General features: G+C 33.2%; 1 protein-coding gene across 2 annotated transcripts in view; it reads right to left on the minus strand.

The window, feature by feature from the left end:
• Positions 1-8,611: 8,611 nt before the first annotated feature.
• The window catches only part of LOC114879490 (E3 ubiquitin-protein ligase Rnf220-like), a 245,018-nt gene continuing 232,731 nt past the window's right edge, over positions 8,612-20,898 (minus strand). For both annotated transcript variants that reach the window (XM_029194453.2, XM_029194451.2), the window contains 5 exons: positions 14,542-14,813; positions 13,384-13,648; positions 11,129-11,592; positions 9,844-9,918; positions 8,612-9,111 (listed from right to left, as the gene is read on the minus strand). In XM_029194453.2, the coding sequence (XP_029050286.1) occupies positions 9,040-9,111; positions 9,844-9,918; positions 11,129-11,592; positions 13,384-13,648; positions 14,542-14,813 (1,148 nt within the window). In that variant the 3' untranslated portion in view covers positions 8,612-9,039. The remainder of the gene's footprint in view (positions 9,112-9,843; positions 9,919-11,128; positions 11,593-13,383; positions 13,649-14,541; positions 14,814-20,898) is intronic.

The following is a 20,898-nucleotide window of genomic DNA, read 5'->3' on the forward strand; positions in this document are numbered from 1 at the left end:
GCTAGTAATTTTTAGTCGAGTGGGGAGTAGCTACTTACTACTAAACCGTTTAGTGCATAGAAAAGTGTCCGGACTAGTACAGTTGAGCTTTGAAAATCAAGAGTTCAAGATAAGTATATCCCTTGACTAAAGAAATGCGTCCGGACAGGTCTGTCCCGAAGGCTAGTTTAGTGGTGGGGCAAGCCTAGTTAGTGGTGGGGGCAGCCTACTTGACCAGCAAAATCCAATGAAACTACTCGACTAAACTCTAGTGTCCATACAGTAAACTACTCGCCACTCGACTAAACTACTAGCCGTGTGTGAACCAGCCTTTAGATTCATAAAGTGGGACTGACAACAGTCGATCCCTGCTCCAGACACCTATCATACCGCAATTCGGAACTTCTATATATTCGAACTGCATGCCGGCGACCGCTTGCGAGAACACTGTCACCGATCTCTCGCCGCCACCTAGCGGTCCCCGGCCCGAACTAAAGACGTCCGGGGAGACGAAACCCTATCGCCCCCTCCACCTAACGCCCACATGTATACACAGGGATATTAACATACAATTAAATGTATAATTTTTAAATACATAAATATAAGTTTTTTTTTTTGCTTCGTTTCGTGAGTGGAGGGAAACCGTTCGTAGGGGCAAGGTCGCGGGCCCCTTTACCAGCGGTACATGAGCAGTCCTGAGTGGTGTTACCGAAGGGAAGTTAAGGAAAAATTTATATGTACTAGAAGAGGGGACAAATTTTCAAAAACAAACCCCAAAATATGAAAACTATTTGTCGGAGCAAAAGGAGAGTACAGGAGGACGAGAGAAGAGTCACCGAAGCACAGTGCTCCCACCTCTCAAGAGAGATGGAAGAGTAGAGGTCGTTGAGGAGCAGAAGTATACAGCAGAAATCGAAAAATTTAAAAGGTGGAAGGAGGTAGACTATGAGCGTGGTGATTGGGCATTGCGGCATAAAATTGGGGCTCTCTAAATGGTCCGCCGTCCGAGGATGGACTCACCGCGGACCATGGAGAGAGTCTCAATTTTATTTTTAATATTCTCTTAACCTGACTCCGGTATTACCAATGATTATCCTTATTTTTAGCTGGTAAGTGAGCCATGAGCTCATAGGAACAGCTGCAGAGAGGAGATACTAACGGGGATGACATTAGTCCCCCCCCAACTCATTGCAAAAAAAAAAGGAGAGTCTCAATTTTATTTTCCCAATATATGAAACTCTTTCGTTTTAAATTAAATTATTTTTTATTAGGTGACATTATATTCGAAAATACGTCAAGGCTTGTAAAATTGTTAACATTCCATTAGTTGTTATTTGAATACTTTTAATAAATAAATATTATTAGACACCATATGTACTCATAGTACTGTAAGGGTTAAGGGCTGCAGGGCTGCAGCTCCTCCAATATAGAATGGAAGTTCCTGTTTTATTATTGCCACTATCGAATGTATATACATTTATCTCAGCACTTTTTTAAATAATAACTTTTATTGCTGTCTATAGTCCTATTATTACAAATTCTTATGAGCCGCCACTGTATTCGACTCGACCGTACCTGAGCTGGAAGTATTCTTCCTCCAAGCTTATATTTTTCTTGTTACAGTAGCTGTTTGATAATTTTCCACTTTTCAGAATCAAGAGATGAACCTTTCTAAGAAACGGGTAGTTATCGAGCAGCTTCACATAAAGTTGATGTTACCCACGTTTATATTTCCTGCGTATAATGACATCAAAGAGGAAACGTGAGATAGATACTTAAAGAGATAGAAGCTTCAAAAACTTTGAAATCATGGAAATACTGCAAAAAATTACAATTTATTATACAGAATGAATCTCGTAACATGTAACATATTTCTTCTATCAAAAATTATATGGTTTCTAAGAGGACATATATATACATATGTATATGTATAACACAGCAGTAAGAATTGTTTTTTAGGTAGAGGATTTTGACTCTGCTTTCTGGAATATTTCTTTAGATAAAGAAACAATAAAAAACATTACATATACGTTGTGTTCAAATTAAATGAATGATACAGATTGTTCTGTATATTTATCAACATAATAAAACTCGTCAACACGAAAAATTCACCTGGAAACATTTATTAGTTATAAAATCATCAGATTTTTCTGCAAGCAAATAATATATTTACATATACCTACAATTATTATCAAATATTTGGGAATTGAAATCTGAAAAATTTTAAACCTTGCATTATAAAATAACTATAAAAATTTATATTTAACGTCCTAATTGAAAATAATCATCCACTTATTTTCATTCAATATCGGTTACGTACCCAATTGTTGCAAAAATATTTATTTGATATCAATAATTTTACGTGTACATCACTGATCAAAATTATGAGACCACCTATCAATGAAGATATACACTAGGGTGACACAATAAAAGAGACATCCTTCAAGATCATTTCTTAATATTAAATATATCAAGCAGGACTAAAACTCTCATAGAAACAAAAGGAGGAGCAACAAAGTATTAGAATTAATATAAAAAATTAACAAAATCTTTTACTTATACTTTTATATAAAATTTAAGGTGTCTATTGTATTCTGTCACGCTAATACAGAGAACAATTTTTTGAGAATGTAATACGTAATTGTGAAGAAGTAATGTCATTAAGTGCCTCGTAAGGAATAGCTCGTTTTCACAAATCATTTTTATAAATAAAAATAGTAATTCATAATATCTTTATGCTTTGTTTGTAAATGCTGAATTTAAATTAAAATTGCAGTTTGCTAGAGTTATATGATCAGAAAGAGTGAAGGTAAATTATTCCTATTAATGTACATAAAAATAATGGAAGATTTTAAACATTTCTCAAATTTTAATCGTAAATTTTAAAGCCTTAGAATTTCTTATAATAATATATCAATAAATAAATATATTTGGTTACATTATCTTTCAGAGGGCAGACCATGAAGAGAGTCCTAATTTTAATTTAATTTTATATTTTAAATTATTTGTATTTTCTAAATTTTACAGTTTTTTTTTAAATCATTCTTCTAATATATGAAACCCTCTCGCTTAAGAATTATAATTTTAATTTTAAAACACAAAATTTCTGTATACTGATACTACCTGCACGACCATGTAGTGCAGGAAATGTAATATAAAAGAATCAATAAGAATATAAACAAAAAAAAAGATACAAAAGTTCGAATAAATAATGAACTGTCTACAGCTTGAAACTTAAACAAATAACAGAGCAGCTGTTTAAACAAGAAAATGTTTATACTGTTTAGTCTGCTTTGCAGATTTTGCAGACGTAAAATGAAAAAAAAAAAAAAGTAAAAATAAAAGGAAGGAAAGAATTCTACATCGCTAAAATGTTTTTAAATTAATGAACAATGTTTTAGGTGTATTTTTAATTTAACATTACACTTATAGAAAAGAAATTGCAATACGTACCATTTTTGTCTCCATTTTATTCTTGATACAGTAGACTCTCGTTATATTGCCACATATGGATTTTCAAGTATACTAGCACACAACCATAGCCTATGAAGATGATACACTTCTATCTTCCCCCCCTCTTTCAAATGAGAGCTGGGAAGCTTGAAAAATTGTCCACTCCTACAGCCTCGTTCGCGGCAATATAACGAGGGTCTACTGTATTTCCGCTTTGAAACTGCACGTACACTCAGTCCCATCGAAGTTGTCGCAGTGAAGTTGGCCACGCATTCACTCACCGACGCGGCGTGAATGCGTAGTGAATTTGTAGCCAACTTCACTGCGACAACTTCGATGAGACTCAGTGTACACTCAGTCCCATCGAAGTTGTCGCACTAACACATTCACCGACGCGGCGTAAATGTGTTTGTGCGCCAACTTCACTGCGGCAACTTCGATGGGACTGACACTGCTCCCACTCTTACCGCTTCAGACTTCCCCCACCATCCAGTAGTGTCAGTAGTGGGACAGCGGTTTCTATTATAGCAGCTATATTATAGGACTAGGAATACGCGTCAAATATTGCAAGAGTCGGGAAACCATAGACATATGAAAATATAGACGGAGCATAAACTGCTACTTTAGGTAAGGGGGGCTCTGATTATCGGGGCGAGGAGGGGACTCGTCTGACTTCGATTTATTCCGGCAAGACTCGGTAGTATTCGGCTCATATTTCACATGTATGTATGTACACCGACGATGAGTTGCATTGAACTTGTCGCAGTGAAGTTGGCCACGCATTCACTCATCGACGCGGCGTGAATGCGTAGTGAATTTGTAGCCAACTTCACTGCGACAAGTTCAATGCAACTCATCGTACGGATGCGAAAAGCCGAACATACCCGAGTCTGCGCTTACGAAAATAGTCGAAGTCAGATGAGTTCCCCCCTTACCGCGATTATCAGTTACCCCTCGTAGAAAGGCTCCGTCTATATTTCATATGTCTATGCGGGAAACCAACTGGAAGAGTGGGGGGAGCCGTGCGCGAGCTGCGTGGTAGGGAAAGGAGCCACGAGTGGCCCGCGGGCCGCAGGTTAGACAGGCCTAACGTAGAAGATGAACAAGGAGAAAGTGACCATAAACAAAAGTTTACATTCCATGATCGCTTTATTTTGATTACAGAACAATGGTCGCGACATTGGGAAGTCGACTTCTCCTGCCTCCATTTGTTCCTATATTTACAAGCAGATCCTCGAGGTACGCGAGGAAATGCACGTCCAATCTAAACTCTTCATCAAAAGAGAGAAAGAGACAAAATCTCCTTGTTCTTTCAGTCTGTTGCACCACGTTCGATTTCCCTATTGAAACTCTGCTTACCATGAAAACATTGAACAATTTTACCCCATCGCACTGGAAGGTATCTTTGCTATAAGGAAGCTCGTTGGTCCTTTCCAATGCAAAGGGTGAAATTTTATTTGGCAGCTCGACAAACTGTAAGAAGAGTTTCTTCGACCTTAGAAAAGCTCGAACGTCGTTTTTCCCATATCGAGCATTCCGCGCATGTCTCTGAAACCATGACTACAAGATCTAGAATTGGAAAATTTCAATCTTGTCTAGCGACTCGATTCACCGAACCGTTTCAGTTCAGCCATTTTATTCACGAATTTGGTCACAATAAATGAGAAGGTAGAGGCGTTAACGAACTAATATCATTCGTCAAATAAGCAACAAATCATTTCAAGAGAATTCTATTTTTTCTTCTTTTCATTTTCAACTATCATCACCGGTTAAAATAAATAACATTTATTGGACATTGATTTTCCTAATTAGTTTTAAAAAACATTGCTTCTCTATTGTACAATCGTGGTCAAATCTGGTTTCCTAAAAAAAAGAATGGTGGTGCTTCGAGTTCTCGGTTCTTGTCCTTCCCCTCAGGCGGTCTCGAGGAGAATGACGGCGCAGGGGAGAAGGCCCCTTATTATAGGTCCGTGGTGACCCACCACTAGCGTGCAAAGTTTACGCGGGAGAATTTGAATTGATGTTTCTATTGTATACTAAATTTCATAATATATAATAATTGAAAATTATATTATTTTGTTTCTAAATTACTTTTAAGATTTTGTGAAATTTTACTTTCCCTATATCACCATTTTCCTTTAGAGAAGCCTGATTTGATTTAGTGTACTTTTAATTAATTATATTACATTAACCCTTTCGCTACTTATAATTGTCCAACACAAATGCAATATAAATGTTTGTATAATTATTAGAAATATAAATACCCATGTTAAAATATTGTATTTAGTACGGATTTTGAATTAAAAATATACGAGTACAGTTTCCGGCATTGATGACCCTGTAATGAAAGGGTTAATGTAAATTCCCAAACTTTAAAAATAGGATGTTTTTTTTTTAAGATGGATCGTTAACATAAAACGAAACATACATCGTTGTACATTAAAATGGATTTTATCGGGAATTAATGTCGCCTTTTTATGTTAGTCTAACGTGTGAATTGCTAAAAGTATAGAAATACTATGTGTGTAATACTTATTGTTAGAAATCAATATATTTGTTTTTTGATTGTTATAAGGGATTTATAATTTTACCTTCTTTCAAAGTTCATTCGCACTGGATGTTCATTTCTGAATTATTCTTGTTGTTTAAAATATAAACAGTGTGTCCACAAAAATAATGGTGAGATTTCACAGACGTATAATTTTATTAGCAAGTTAATACGAACAAAATTACCCATGGTTTGGTTGTATGTACAATGGGTCACAAAAGTATTCATACATCCTTTGAAACAGAATAACTTTTCTCATATTGTCCCAAATAATTTGCATTTTGTTTTTTTAAGAAATTAGAAAAATTGGTTTATTAGATGACATGTTTTCGTCATTTTGAAAAAATTATAATTGGTTGAAATTGTGAAGAAAATGGTGAAAACTGCTTTTTACAAGCTTTTGTGATAAAAATTAAAAAAATCTCTTTCGTAAATTTAAGTAAGTTATATATTACAGACTTAGATAAAAAAAATTATAAAAAGCGATCTTCGCTATTTTCTTTGCAATTTTTTTAAAACGAAGAAAACACGTCATCTAGTGAACTAGTGCTAACTACTTAAAAAAGTTCAAGTTATTTACTCAAAATTTGAAAAAATTATTTCATTCTGAAGAGTATACCAATATTTCTGAAATTCACTGTATATTCATGCAAGGAAAACTTTAAAAGAAACTGAATATATCACAACGTACTATGTACCTAATTACATAATTATAAAAAAAAATGCAGTTCGAAAAGGAATGTTCTTTTACTAGAATGCAGTTGTTACAGTAGATGTACCCTACTAGTACCTAAGTATTAAATATCTTCTAATCGATTGCAAAATCATATATAAAAAAAATAACAGTAACATGATCTAGCAAGATGCAAAAATTGTATCAAATTTAAAAGGGACACTTAGAGTGGTTTTTTTGTCAGTACAGTGGGTTCTCGTTATATGGCCTCTACTAAACGGTGTGTAGAGGCGGAGAATGTTTCAAGCTTCCAAACTTTCGGTTGGAGGGGGAAAGGGAGATTGAAAATCTATGCGAAGGTCAAGTCGCTTACGTGGCAATATAACGAAAGTCTACTGTAAATAGCTTGATCTTTCATAAGGAAGAATACAGAATATTTCAAAAATAGTGTACAACCAAAAACCTATATATTTCCCATGGAAAAATAAATTAAAAATGAAACTAAAAATTTTAAAGCGATAAAAAGATTCAGATGGTACACTAATTTTGGACACCCTTTTTGGATGATCTTTGTTCGTAATGTCTGATCCAATTAGACTACCATAATAGAGGGACATTGAATAACTGTTGCACTTCCAGTTGAATTTCATATGTCTATGAAACTGCACCATTTTTTTAACGAATACACTGTAATTAAAATCGGCATATACGTATAATGTTTAATACCCTTGTTGGTGAATCGAACGCAGTGAATCGTAGACACAGATACAATCTCTTCCAGAGAAGAGGATTAAGGGAGAAAGAGTAGATCCGGCGAATTTAAGGTAGACACTAATCCTTCAAAGTATGTAACACCTAGAAATTCAGGTACGCGCGAGTTAGTTCTCGATTCCAACCAGATTCGATCGCTAGCCACCACCAATCCTGTAGAATTCTATACTACAAGCAATACTGTTCAATGAATTTTATCTGTCTGCCTTTCTTACAATTTCTAACACGTTCGATACCATATGAGATTGCAGTTTGTTATTTTGCATGCTTCAAAACAAATGGAAATCGAACTCTTTAAGATAATAAACAAAATAATACAATGTACAGTATCATGCATGGTAGACTTCTCTAGGGAAATAATTGATATACAGGAAAAAAAGACTAACCACTCTTTATCATACTCCAACTGAAAAAGTGAAGACACAAAGAATTGAAAAATTGAAAAACTGCTAAATTCAGGAATTGAAGAATTGTAAGATAAAAAAAACTTGAAACTTGAAGAATTGAAAAAATTGATAAAACGAGAGAATTGAGAAATTAAAAAAGTGATAATTGAAGAATGGAAGAACGTAAAGACTGAAGAATTGAGAAATTAAGGAATTGGAGAATTGAACAATAAAAAACTGAAGAATTGAAAAATTGGAAAAATTGAGAAATTGAAGAGTTGAAAAATTCGAGAACTTAAGAATGAACGAATTCAAGACTTTAAGAATTGAAAAGTTGAATTAAGAAATTGAAGAGTTGAAGAACCCGACAACTTAAGAATGGAAGAATTCCAAACTTCAAGAATTGAAAAATTGAATTGAGAAATTAAAGAATTGAAGAATTCGAGAACTTAGTAATTGAAGAATTCAAAACTTCCATAGTTGAAAAGCTCAAGAACTCGAGAAATCAGGAATTTACAAATTAAAAATTTTTAATTATTGAGAAATTTAATATACAATAAATGTTATCTAATAATTGTAAAATTAAGATTTTATTTATTTACAAAAAATTTAATTATTAATATATTATTTGAACAAGACATAATACCTACTACTTATCGAGTATCATAACGACTGATAAGGTCTCCTTCCACTCAACCACTATTTTCCCTGAAGAAATCTACTATTCTCGATACTAAACCAACGAATTGCTTTATTTTATAAAAAAGAAATGATTTATGATGGACAAATTCTCAATTTAGTCCAGGTAGAAAATGTGTTAATTTCTCGAAAAAATATACAAAAAGACACGAATATAATAAAAAATTATTATAAACTTATTTCGTGGTTGAATTCATAGTACCATTTATGAACGATGAGGAGAGATAAGTAGATAAATATTAACGGTAACATAATTACAAGATAGGTATTTAATTAATTAACGAAGACAATGTGATCCGTTTGTTCGATCGGGATACCATTCACGCGCACCTTTCACGGTTTATGTAATCTACTAACGCTACAGTGCGTAACATCGTCAATCTAAAGGAGGTTTGTTAAGTTTAGCGGGACGCATAATTATGTACAGATATTTACACGGCTCGAATATCTAGAACGATTTTACAGAGACCGATTTTCTTCACCGGTAATTCCGAGCAATCGATGACCTCTCGTTTGGCACACGATTCCGTTCACATGTAGATACGTCGTAAGTCTGAAGGTGACGTTATCATGTTGCACTGTGGACACAGCTTTTTCGCACCCTGAAAGGGACAATAACACTTTTTCGAAACATTTCTTGTTACACCCAGGGTGTAAGTGTAAATGAATAGAAAGAAAATTTTAAAAGTTTGTTTTTAAACTTCAAATTTTATCAGTTCCTATTACGGGTTTTATAAATTTCAAATTACTTTAGAATATCAAATATGACCGTATTTTTGGTTGTCCAATTCAAATCTGAAGTTAGAATAAAAATAAAAATATTTTTTTTCACAAACTCCTTCTTATGAATTTGTTACTATTTCTTAAAAATAATTTTGCAATAATGTAGCTTTTTTTTTTAATTCACAATTAAATATAGATGATAAATTTTATTATATTTGTCTACTCAATTTGATAATTATATTTACTAAGTTTATTTTACCTTATTTCATATAATACATGAATTTGATTGGCTGATCGTATTGAAATTTATAATTAATTTACTGCAGTTAATAAATGTTGATTGAAATGTCATTCGCAGTGTGAGCTAAAATTTGTATAAAATTGCTTATTCTGAAATTTGAGTCCGATGTTTGCATCCTGTCAAAATAAATTCATTTTCTAATTTTTTTCATATGCAATTGAAGCTATTTAAGAGAATGATTTTATAAAAAATTAAATACTAAACAAATTGTGACAAATATGTGCTATTGTGATACTGAGAGATACATATATTAGAAAGCCTGGTAGAACATATTATTATTATAAAATAATTTAAATTATTTTCAACTTACCAGTGTGTGCAACCAGCATTGCTCACAATGCACATGCCAGCAGCAGACAGAGGTCACTGGCTTTTTATATTGCTCCTAAAAACATACAAAAATCACAATTTCCTTTAATTGAGAAGAAATGACACAAAGAGTATAGTCGGCTAAGGTAGTCAAAATAGCCTTTGAACCAAATTAAACTCAGAATAAATCATTCAGTAGCATATCGAAAAAAGAGGATTATTAAAGAGGAAAAGTTGAAATTCTAGTTTTTGCCTAATTTTTTCTATTTGACACACTGCTAACTCATTGACAGTAGTGCATACTAAACAATTTTTTCAGATTTTTCCATTGTAAATCTTAGTGGTAAAAAATGAAAAACCGAACAAAAAATCTAAAAAAATGCGATTTCTTATTCAAAACATAAGAGCACCACTTTTATGTTATTGTGGTAATAACATATTAGCATAATGATTTTCCTTTGAATTTTTTCGGTTTTTTGTTAAGGTAGTTCAAAAAATCATACATACACAAATTTTGACATTTTTGCTAGATTTATAAATGTCTTTTCTACAATATTTTTAATGAATTCTGATAAGGCTAGTCTTTAAATAACTAATGAAAAAATTTTTTGATATCAAGAAGTGAATTTCAAGTTTTTTACATGGCACTGTATTTCTCATGTAGATGATTAATTTTTACTTTTCAGTCATCATTTAATGAAAAATGGAATGAAAAGAGATAATGTAAGGATTGTTGTTAATTTTATTATTTTTCTTTTTTTTGTTATTATAATTGAGGCGATATGCACCCTACTGGTACATTAGAGTAGAGTCATTTTTATTTCAGCAATGTGTTAGGTCATTTTTAAACTCCATAAAATTTGGAATAAAATTTAACTTAAATCAAATTTTTAAAGCTACTTGGAATATGAGTACTCACACCAGTACTGAATGGGATAATATTAACATTAAGAAATTTAGAAAGAAAAAACAAATTGAGGGTCTTTTGAGCAGGAGCATTAAAGGGAGTTCTAAAACACGATCATTACCTAGCGATATAATAGCTTTAATGAAGAAACGAATAAAATACAAAGTACGAACTTCACAACGCGTGTTCCAACCACTGTCGGTTATTGCGTAGTGTAGAACGTAAAACGGTGGCGCCTCCGCCACTCTCCAACCGCGTGGCGTAAAGGGGAAAAACAGAATTCCCCAATAGGGTCCAACTCTACTTTTTTACACATAATATTCTGAAGAATTTATCCACATAAAAAAGCAAGCAATTCCATAAAAAAATAAAAACTTACCATACAGATAAGACACTTGAATGGTTGGCTGCGCATTTCAGCCTCCAGTTCCCGAATTCGACCCTTAAGGGCCTCAATCACCGGTGTATCACCATCCCTCTTCGGCGAAGAGGAGGCACCTTCTTCCTGCTCGTTTTGACTCAAAGAAGTGTTCGTTCCTGGTTCAGGCTTCACTTCGACCAAATTTTGTCCAATTTGATCGGGTGTGTGCGACGAGTGGGGCGTGTGTGGGGTATTTGGCGCATTCGGGGAAATCACTGCTTCTCGAAGAGCATCTCTTTCCTTCTGCTCTCTGGGCGTTCCCTCCATACGTGGTGTAATAACGTCGGCCTCAGAATATTGCGCTGGTCCAAATTCGGCTACGTCGTCTCCGTCGACCACCAGGTCCACGTCTTCGTCCTCCTGTTGATTCGATCCGCCATTTCCGCCGGCGGAACGGTTGCTCGACGTCGCTAAACCTACGGCTTTAAACATATGGAAAATACATGATCAATTTACAATTAGTTCTCCTTCGCAAAAATACCATAAAGTGATTTCGTGAATCTAGCCATAGCCGGACTCGAGGCATGAGGCACACTAAGGCCCTTATTAGAGGGACTTCAATGATGCTAGGTAGGACCCTAAGCTGCCTAGAAAGGAATCAGCTGCGTTTACTTGGGGGCTCATCACTGGGCATTGGTACACGAGGAAACACCTAAAGCACATATAGGCATGGAACAGGAACCTGGATGTTCGAGATGTAGGGAGGAGGATGAGACTCCTCTCCACTTGATACTGCGTTGCAAAGGTCTGGAGGCTCTGGGCGTTCAAGGCTCGGGGCCCCAGAGTCCTCGACGACGCACACTTGGAGGACATTGGAGTGGGCGGACTCCTGGGCTTTGCAAGGGAGACCGGCCTTCACAATTTACCTCGGTAACTTGAGCCCGTATGGGCTCGGGCACAATGGTTCTTTGAGGACTGAGTGCCCGGCGCGTTTATCAATAATAATAATAATAATAAAATCTAGCCATTGTTATTTATCTATTGCATATGCAATAAATAACCGTTTAAAAAAAGTATCTTTAAACTGATACTTTTTATCTTTTTTTTTTCGGTTGTTCCATGAGTGAGGGAACCGTTCCTGGGGGCAAGATCACGGACCCCTTTATCGGCGGTAAAGCTTTAAACTGATATTCTAGTCTTTGAGTAACTTTCGAATGGCGGACCCTGGAGAGAGCCCCAATTTAACTGTTTAAAAATTAATACTCTTTGTTACAATACCTATCTTTTTTTTTAAATTAATCTTAAGTTTATTTTATTGTGTTTAATATCACTATTATTTTTTGTTATACGTATAACAAATTTTAATGTTTCAAACAGAGAGATATACAGAGTCTTAAAAAATTACTTGAAAAGCTCTACATCGTTGGATAGATCACGAAAAATCGAAGCGGAAAGTTCTGTAACATTTTTCAATGGGATCAATAGTTTAGCCACATTTCGTTGTTGAAAATTGAAAAATTGACCAATTAGCGCGTAGCTTGAATGGCAAGACCAGCGGAGTAGGAGATGCATGCGTAAAGGCTAGTACAGACACGGCTAGTAATTTAGTTGAGTGAGGAGTAGCTACTTACTACTAAACCGTTTAGTGCATAGAAAAGTGTCCGGACTAGTACAGTTGAGCTTTGAAAATCAAGAGTTCAAGATAAGTATATCCCTTGACTAAAGAAATGCGTCCGGACAGGTCTGTCCCGAAGGCTAGATTAGTGGTGGGGCAAACCTAGTTAGTGGTGGGGGAAGCTTACTCGACCAGAAAAATCCAATGAAACGGATATACTCGACTAAACCGTTTTACTAAACTACTCGACTAAACTGTAGTGTCCATACACTAAACTACTCGTTACTCAACTAAACTACTAGCCGTGTCTGAACCAGCCTTAAGCGCGACGCTCAGCGGCGCGGCTCGTCAGCGGTAGAGGAGGCTATTCTCCTACTCTGCGCGTCTTGCCACTCAAGCTGCGCACTGATTGGTCAATTTTTCAATTTTCAACAACGAAATGTGGCTAAATTACTGATCCCATCGAAAAATGCTACAGAACTTTTCACTTCGATTTTTCGTGTCCTATCCAACGATGTAGAGCTCTTCAGGTAATTTTTGAACACCCTGTATGTTATATTTCATCTTTTGTGTATTAGAGAAAACATGTTATGGAACGTCTGGATCAATTAACTATCCAATAACAAAGTTTTATTAATTGAGAAGAAATGAAACTCACCAGAAAATCCACCGACAAGCATCGAGGTTGCTCGCACTCTTCTTTGTCCGGCCCATTCGTATTCCTCGAAAGTTTCAGCATCGCCTTCTACATCTACTTCTTCTTCATCTAAATTATTTTGGCTCGTTGGATTGCCGTTATGTTTCTTCAGACACCTTTCGACATGTTGATTCAACTCTTCTGGGCTACCGGCTAGTCTTTCACTACAAACTGGACACGAAGGGTCGTCCGCTTTTCTTTTCCTATTCTTTACACGGATTCTAGCCTGTACATATAAGAAACAACAATGATTTTGAGACTATTGTATTCTGTTTTGACTGAGATTAGTGTAGGTTTGAAAAAAATATTATCATGTAATTTAAAGTTAAACAAATTCCAGAATGATGCTTTCAGTAAAATCGTTCTAATTAATCTATTTTATCTGTTTCTCTTCAAAGGGTAATTCATCAGTGAAATAATCATTCAGGATATCGGCAGATAAATTAATTAGTGTATTATAATTGCTGTAAATTTAATTCTTATGGATCTGTGTTTCTAACTAAATAATTTTGAATATTCTATTTAAAAACTTGTTTAATTCGCATTAGATGGCTCTCATTATTACAATTTTTAGGCAATTTTCTTTGAGAAAATTTTCTATATATTGTATTTTGAGCTGATAACAAACGAAGAAGACTACCTCTATTTAATTGTTTATTACTTATTTAAAAAATTCTCCAAGCTCCTGATAAATATCCCAAATGACTGGTTAAATTAATTCTCGAATGGTGAATTTCTCTAATTTTAGAATTTTTCATTTTTATTTTCTAAATTGGTCTTCAAACCCTCGAACGGTGGACCATAGAGGAAGCCTCAATTTTAATTAAATTTTTTATTTCATATTATTTTCATTTTCCAAATTCTACACTGTTCGTTTAAAAATTATTCTTCCAATATTAATTAAGTATTTGTTTTGTAAGTTTGGGTCTCGATTGGTCCAGGCTTCGCTGTTCAAGGGTCTCTTATTTATAAATTTAATTGCTTAATCTTCAGTCAAAATATTCTTGTACATTTTGTACTCAGGGGTGTAAGTCATGATTGACCCAGTATTCACCATTCGACAGTTAATTAATTTTATAGACAAAGACTTTACTGTAATTTATATGAATATTCATTAACCTGTCTATTAGCCTTAATCCTCTTGTAAGTCTCCCATCGTCCATGAGGCGTGCCATCAGCTGCGGATGGCGCGTGAAGCATAGGTCCATGGGGATGATCCTGAGGATGCCCCGGAGGTAAATTCGACCTTGACGCTCGCGCTCGTGACGACGCTGAGGATATTTTGTAAAGTCGATCCAGTTCCTGGGCAAAGTGTTGCTCCAATTCTTGCGGCCTTACAGTGACCCCACATGCTGGACAGCAGGATGGATCCGAAGGGAACTTCTTTTTACCTGCAACACAAAAATGATATCGTTTATTATTACATTAATTAAATAAATATATCATATTTACTTCTTTTTTTTCTAATTATATCAGTGATTGTAAAAGTTTAATTATGTTTCATTTCTGTGACAGTAAAACAAAATAGTTTAATATGATTGCGATCATTAGAGCTTCGGTTGTTTTTTAACAGTAGATTTGGATTATATTGAGTGTTTTTGTATTACAAAAATAATTATGTATTAATAATAAAATAATATGTAGTTATTATAATAATATTATAATAATAATAAAATAATAATATTAATGATAATAGAAATAATATGTATTTTTTAAATATTATGTTATACTAATTTCAAAGATCTCCTAATATTTTAAACATCTAAAGTGAGGAGTTTACAATTAGAACCAAAGGAATGCGACATTTTTGAAAATTTTACAACATTATATTTAATAATTTAACTAACAAGATAGATAGATAGCTTTATTTCTTGCCTTTCGGCTTTGAAAGGGGGTAATTTAACTAACAATTTCTGTTTTTAATTGAAAAGTTTTAGAAAATGCCACTTGCAAAATACTGTGACGTGTAACATTAAAAAGTTATTTGATCTATTTCATTATTTTATTTAAAAAAAATACTGTAATGTGTAATCTTAAAATATTCTTTCAAGTATGCAGGAAAGGACAAGATTACAGAAGAAGAAAACTTCCATTACAACAGAGGAAATATTAAGTAATATGATTTAAAAACCATTCAAACTCATTGTAATTATTTTCTTTGAAGAGAGTATTACGTTAATCGCAAGAAAAGTCACAAAACGAAAATCGTCGTAGAAGGTGATGAGCTTCCAAGCATGGTTCCTTTGCTGAGAATTTATTACCTTATAAAGAATAAAAGAAAAAGGAAAAAGATATTTCCTTATGTAATGTGTATGGATTATCAACGCTGGACTTTTTCTCGAATATTCCAGTAAAACATTTTCACAAAATTAAGAACATTTATTGAAATATTACAAAACATTTATAAATTACTAGCAAAATTGTCAGATATAGAATAACTATTGACATTAAACAAAACAAAGAAGAAAAAAATGTAATGACAGCAAAACTAACAATTTGATTTATATGCCACATAATCCAAATCATGATAAATATAAATTTTAGAAGCCCAGCTTCTTGGGCAAACTGGGTCATTTATGTCTGAAGCGAATTTCAACTATTTCCAGATTTTCTTTTGAATATTTATTTTTCCCTATTAGTTTTTGAAACATTTGACTCATGAAACGATTATACAATATTAACCCTCGGATGATGGGCCATCGAGAGAGCCACAATTATTTTTTCCAATTGATCCTTTAAACATTTGACTCGAGGGATGATTATATATCAACCCTAGGACGACGAACCATGGAGACAGCCCTAATTTTAATTTAATTCTGTATTTCATATTACTTTCATTTTCAATATTTTATACAGTTCCTTTACAAATTATTCTTCTAATATGTGAAACTTCTTTTAACTTTAAGTTAATATCCTTGTGTATGTTTTGTAAATTTGGGTCTCGATTGATCCAGGCTTCACTGTTCAAGAATTAAAGTAGAGCCCTCAGTAAGTACCCCAGAATTTTATTCGATTTTTTAAAAACCAAGCAACAGTAAAAAAATCAGTCATGAACATAAACGACCCAGGTTGTCCATGGAAGTTGCAAAACATATGCTTACTTACAGACGATTAAGATATTTTTGCAACAAAATAACAAAACATAGCCTACAAATCGACTTCTGCAATTTTATAATAATGTAAACGTGAATTAAAAAATATCAAACAGCCTATCAATTCTATTAGAAAACTTGATATTTCATCTATATTTATACTAATTTATACTAATTATTTTATAATTAGAAGTTATAAATTATAAATAATTATAAGTATAAATTAACGATTCAATGAAACATTTGTTTAACTCAATTTTTACCACAGAAGGATTAATAAAAATGTTGTAATTAGAAGTAATAAATATATAAAATTAAATTTTTATGAATTATTTGACTATGAATACTAATGTCATTTTTTATTTTACAATTAGCCTTCTCTTCCATAATTTTCTACGTGTATAATGCAAATTTTTATTTTCTAGGCTTTTTCCACAGTTACTGCGTGTTCATATCTAAAAGAAACATTCGTCATATGAATCGTTCAAAAGAATTATGAGCCTTGAAAATGTTAGCTTACAGAGAAAATTCCGGATGTTGAAGTCAAATAAACTCTGTCGAGTTGCTACACCTGTTACGCCACTTTTACGTGAACCTACCAATGTTAACGAAACTTGTTTAAGAAATGAATCATATTCATATACGTATTACATATACGTGATAATTCAGCTCTTTTTATATGCAGGAAAAGAAACGATAAAATTCCTTCTCTGAAGAAACAAGAACACATTGTTACAATCATATAATTTGATAACATAAAAGTATTACAAACTAGCATATATAGCACATTAAATTCAAGTTTGAAAATTAATAAAAATGTCTACACAAACGCTTCATTAATATTCTTAATATAAAACGACTGATTCTCAGTTACAACGAACAATGTTGAATTTTGAAACATAAAGTCTGACAGGATTTGATAACATAAAAGATTGCACATCAGATTAAAGTTTGAAATTTCATAAAAATTACTACGTAAACGCTTCATTAATATTCTTAATCCAAAATGATTGATTGCCAGTTACAACAAACAATGTTAAAGGTGTAGATAAAGTTTGGCGCGATTTAATGACACAAGTACCACTTATGAAAACAAGTTTCTTAAAAATGGTTCCTCTGATTCGTGTGTTGTAAAATTTTGTAACTGTTTGCATGCTAAATGTTTTTTTATGTATACAGATAGTCGCTACATGTTAACCCTTTTGTGGCTCTCTCCATGGTCCGTCGTTCGAGGGTTAACTGAGCCGTTTAAAAAAATTGAATAGTAAATAACGAGAGATGAAGTAAAGGTTCTGCAAAATGTAGTAATATCAACCAACGAAAATAATAATTCCGATCCCCCCCCTCGAAGATCAAGATACATAATCATTTTATTTAATATTCTTTCGACTTGCACTATTCCTGCATAAAGTCTTCACATCATTCGAATGAACGGTTCTTACTTATTTTTTATCCACGAAGAAACTAACGAAAATATACTTACATCACTTCCGCATAAAGCAGAATGATGCTTAAGCTTTTGAAACGCGGTGTTAAACTAAATAGACAAAAAATTGACTAAATAAATAAATACTGTCTACAATGTTTAAATTGATACTTTTTATCCATATCTGCAGTCTTTGAGTAACCCTTGGATGGCGTACCATGGAGAGAACCTCCATTTTAATCCAATGTTGTATTCACTTTTTAAATTTTACACACTTCCTGTAAAAATTATTAAACATAATTGATGTACAAATTAAATATTTGCTTTGTAAATTTGGATCACGATTGGCCACGATTGACTCATATTATAAGGATATATAGTTAGAAATAAACCCAGGCCCAGATGCGGTCCAACGGGTCACTATCTGCATACTAATTAGGATAAATTGTGAAAATAATTTATCAAATGTTTATACAAATATAAATTGTAAACTTATCATCAGGGAGTCGGGGCTATCATACCGTCAAAAGCACAACCCTTAGTTGATAAAATTTATTCTAAATAAAATTAAATAACATTTAATCAAAAAGATATATAGGTATTAGAATATTTTTTTCAATTATTACCGAGTCTATAAAAAAAAAAATAAAAATAAGTGAAACAGTAAACAAAATTTTATTAACATTTTTTGCTATAGTAAATGGAAGCCTTAGAAGCCCCCCCACCATCTTGGTATAACACTGTTTATCATGTGCTTAAATAAAAAAAATATATCATAAAACACCACGGTACATAATTTGAATGAAATTCCCAAAGACCTCCTTTGTAAAGGAAATTGAAACATTTCTGAATAGGTCAATAGCGTACTGTCGATAGAAAAGTATGTTAAAAGGTATTTTTTTGTGAGGGTTCGCGAGAATCGTAAGTTACTTGGACAGGAAGAATGTTGTCTCGGAGGCTAGAGTGTGCTCCTTCCGTTTCTGTCGTCGTTTATTTGGAGAATGCCAACCGGCTATTTTCCAGCCGTTTAACATATCCTGAAGCGTTTCCCTTCCGTCTCTCCTTTTTCAGCGTCTCCGTTCATTTTCTTCCGCCTTTTGTCGGGAAGTCAGTGCTCGCCTCCGTTCCTCTTTCGCCCCTTTCAATTAGGTACACTCGCAAATTTATGTCCGCGTCCCACCCTCTCCCACACTCTCGATATTCCGTTTTCCTTTCTTTATTGAAACAGACACCTTCTGCTTCCTTTATAGGCATTGCGGAATTGCTTCGATTGGAAATAATCGCGATGCAAAATACACCGGCGCAACGTATTCCTTTCTTCGTTTCGTGATTCCTTTATACAGGGTGTCCTTTTAACTATCATGCCGTAACCACACAAAATTAGAATAATAATAATGATAATTAATCATTACAATAATGATAATTTTATACATCACTTTCGCTATTATTCCAAGTATTTAATTAAAAATATTTTCAACTGGGTAATTTAGAGAATTCCTTTTGTATAATATAGACGGATGGGGTCTTATAAAAATTCAAGTGTCACTTACATACGGAGCTGGATAAAATTTAGAGAAAAATATTTCAAATAATATTTTGTTTAATATATTAACCTTTGAACACCGGAACCTGAGTCAATCGAGACCGAAACTTAAAAAACCCATATAATGATATTAACTTAAAGTTAAACGTCTAATTTTGTAGAAGAGTTTCACATGTTGGAAGAATAATTGTTAGAGGAACAATGCAAAATTTAGAAAATAAAAATAATATGAAATACAATATTAAGTTTTTAGGGTTCTCTCAATCGTCCACCGTTCGAGGACTAATCATTTTTCGCCAATAAAAGTAAATTGATTGTGAGAAATGAAATGGTATTATAACTTTAGAATTCACAATATATGCCAAAGTAAATTTATTTTTAATTGTAATTCTGTAATACTATTATTATGAACAACATCATCCATTAGGTTCTTCGTAAAAGAGACAGAGTATGTATCATTATATTAGGTAAAGCGAAAAGAAATGTCGTTTTTTTTTTTCAATGCACCAAAACGGATCGTTTTCTCATTAATTCGGTCTTTAATCTATCTAATTGTGCACAGTAGACCTCGGCAGTGATAGACTAACCAGTGGTTCATGGTCTTCCCGATTTCAGCTTATCCTTAAAATTTTTGGCACCGTTTTTAAATTGTTTGAACCAGCATTGACATTTACAAATATTCAAGATTTCGCCGCAAGTTTCATTAACATTTTCCGTAGCTTTTTTGAGCTTTAATTCCTTATCGAATAGAAATAGCAAAATACAGCGCAACTGAGTCTCCGCAATCTCTGGCCTCTGGCCGTGACATTTTTACTGTCGGTAAAAGACAAAGCAACGACATGAAAACAATAACAGTATGAACACAGTTTCAAAATGACACCAATATTGACGCACTTACTCGAATGTAGCCGCACGAAAACTGGGTTTGGAATAAGACAAAAAAAAGGCATTTCTTTTCGCTTTATCTAATATTTAAGAAAATATTTAAACGTCACAAATAAAATATCTGTACAATTAAAAATAAAATATTTTATTTCTTGGAATAAGACTTTATAATATGATAGTAATTAAATATTAAAAGGTGTATATCAAATAGCGGACCATGGAGAAAATCCCAATTCTAATTTAAATTTAAACTTTATATTATTGCTTTAAAAATGATAAACTTTTATTATTTAAACTGAGTTACTAAGATAATTAAAAATAATTAAAAAATGATTAATTTCCTTTTCATCAACAATTGATGGTGTCAAAAGGTTTATTAATAAACTCAGGTAGATAAATTATAAACTCGGAGAGTTTAGAATTTCTGGTAGAATTTTGCAAAAATAAATATAACAATGTTGGTATTTTTCTTGTGTGGATCCACCACGCTTTAATAACGTGGCACCCTGGGATAGGCGACCGAATCTTTT

Source organism: Osmia bicornis, chromosome 10 (assembly GCF_907164935.1).
Source record: "Osmia bicornis bicornis chromosome 10, iOsmBic2.1, whole genome shotgun sequence".
Taxonomy (NCBI): domain Eukaryota; kingdom Metazoa; phylum Arthropoda; class Insecta; order Hymenoptera; family Megachilidae; genus Osmia; species Osmia bicornis.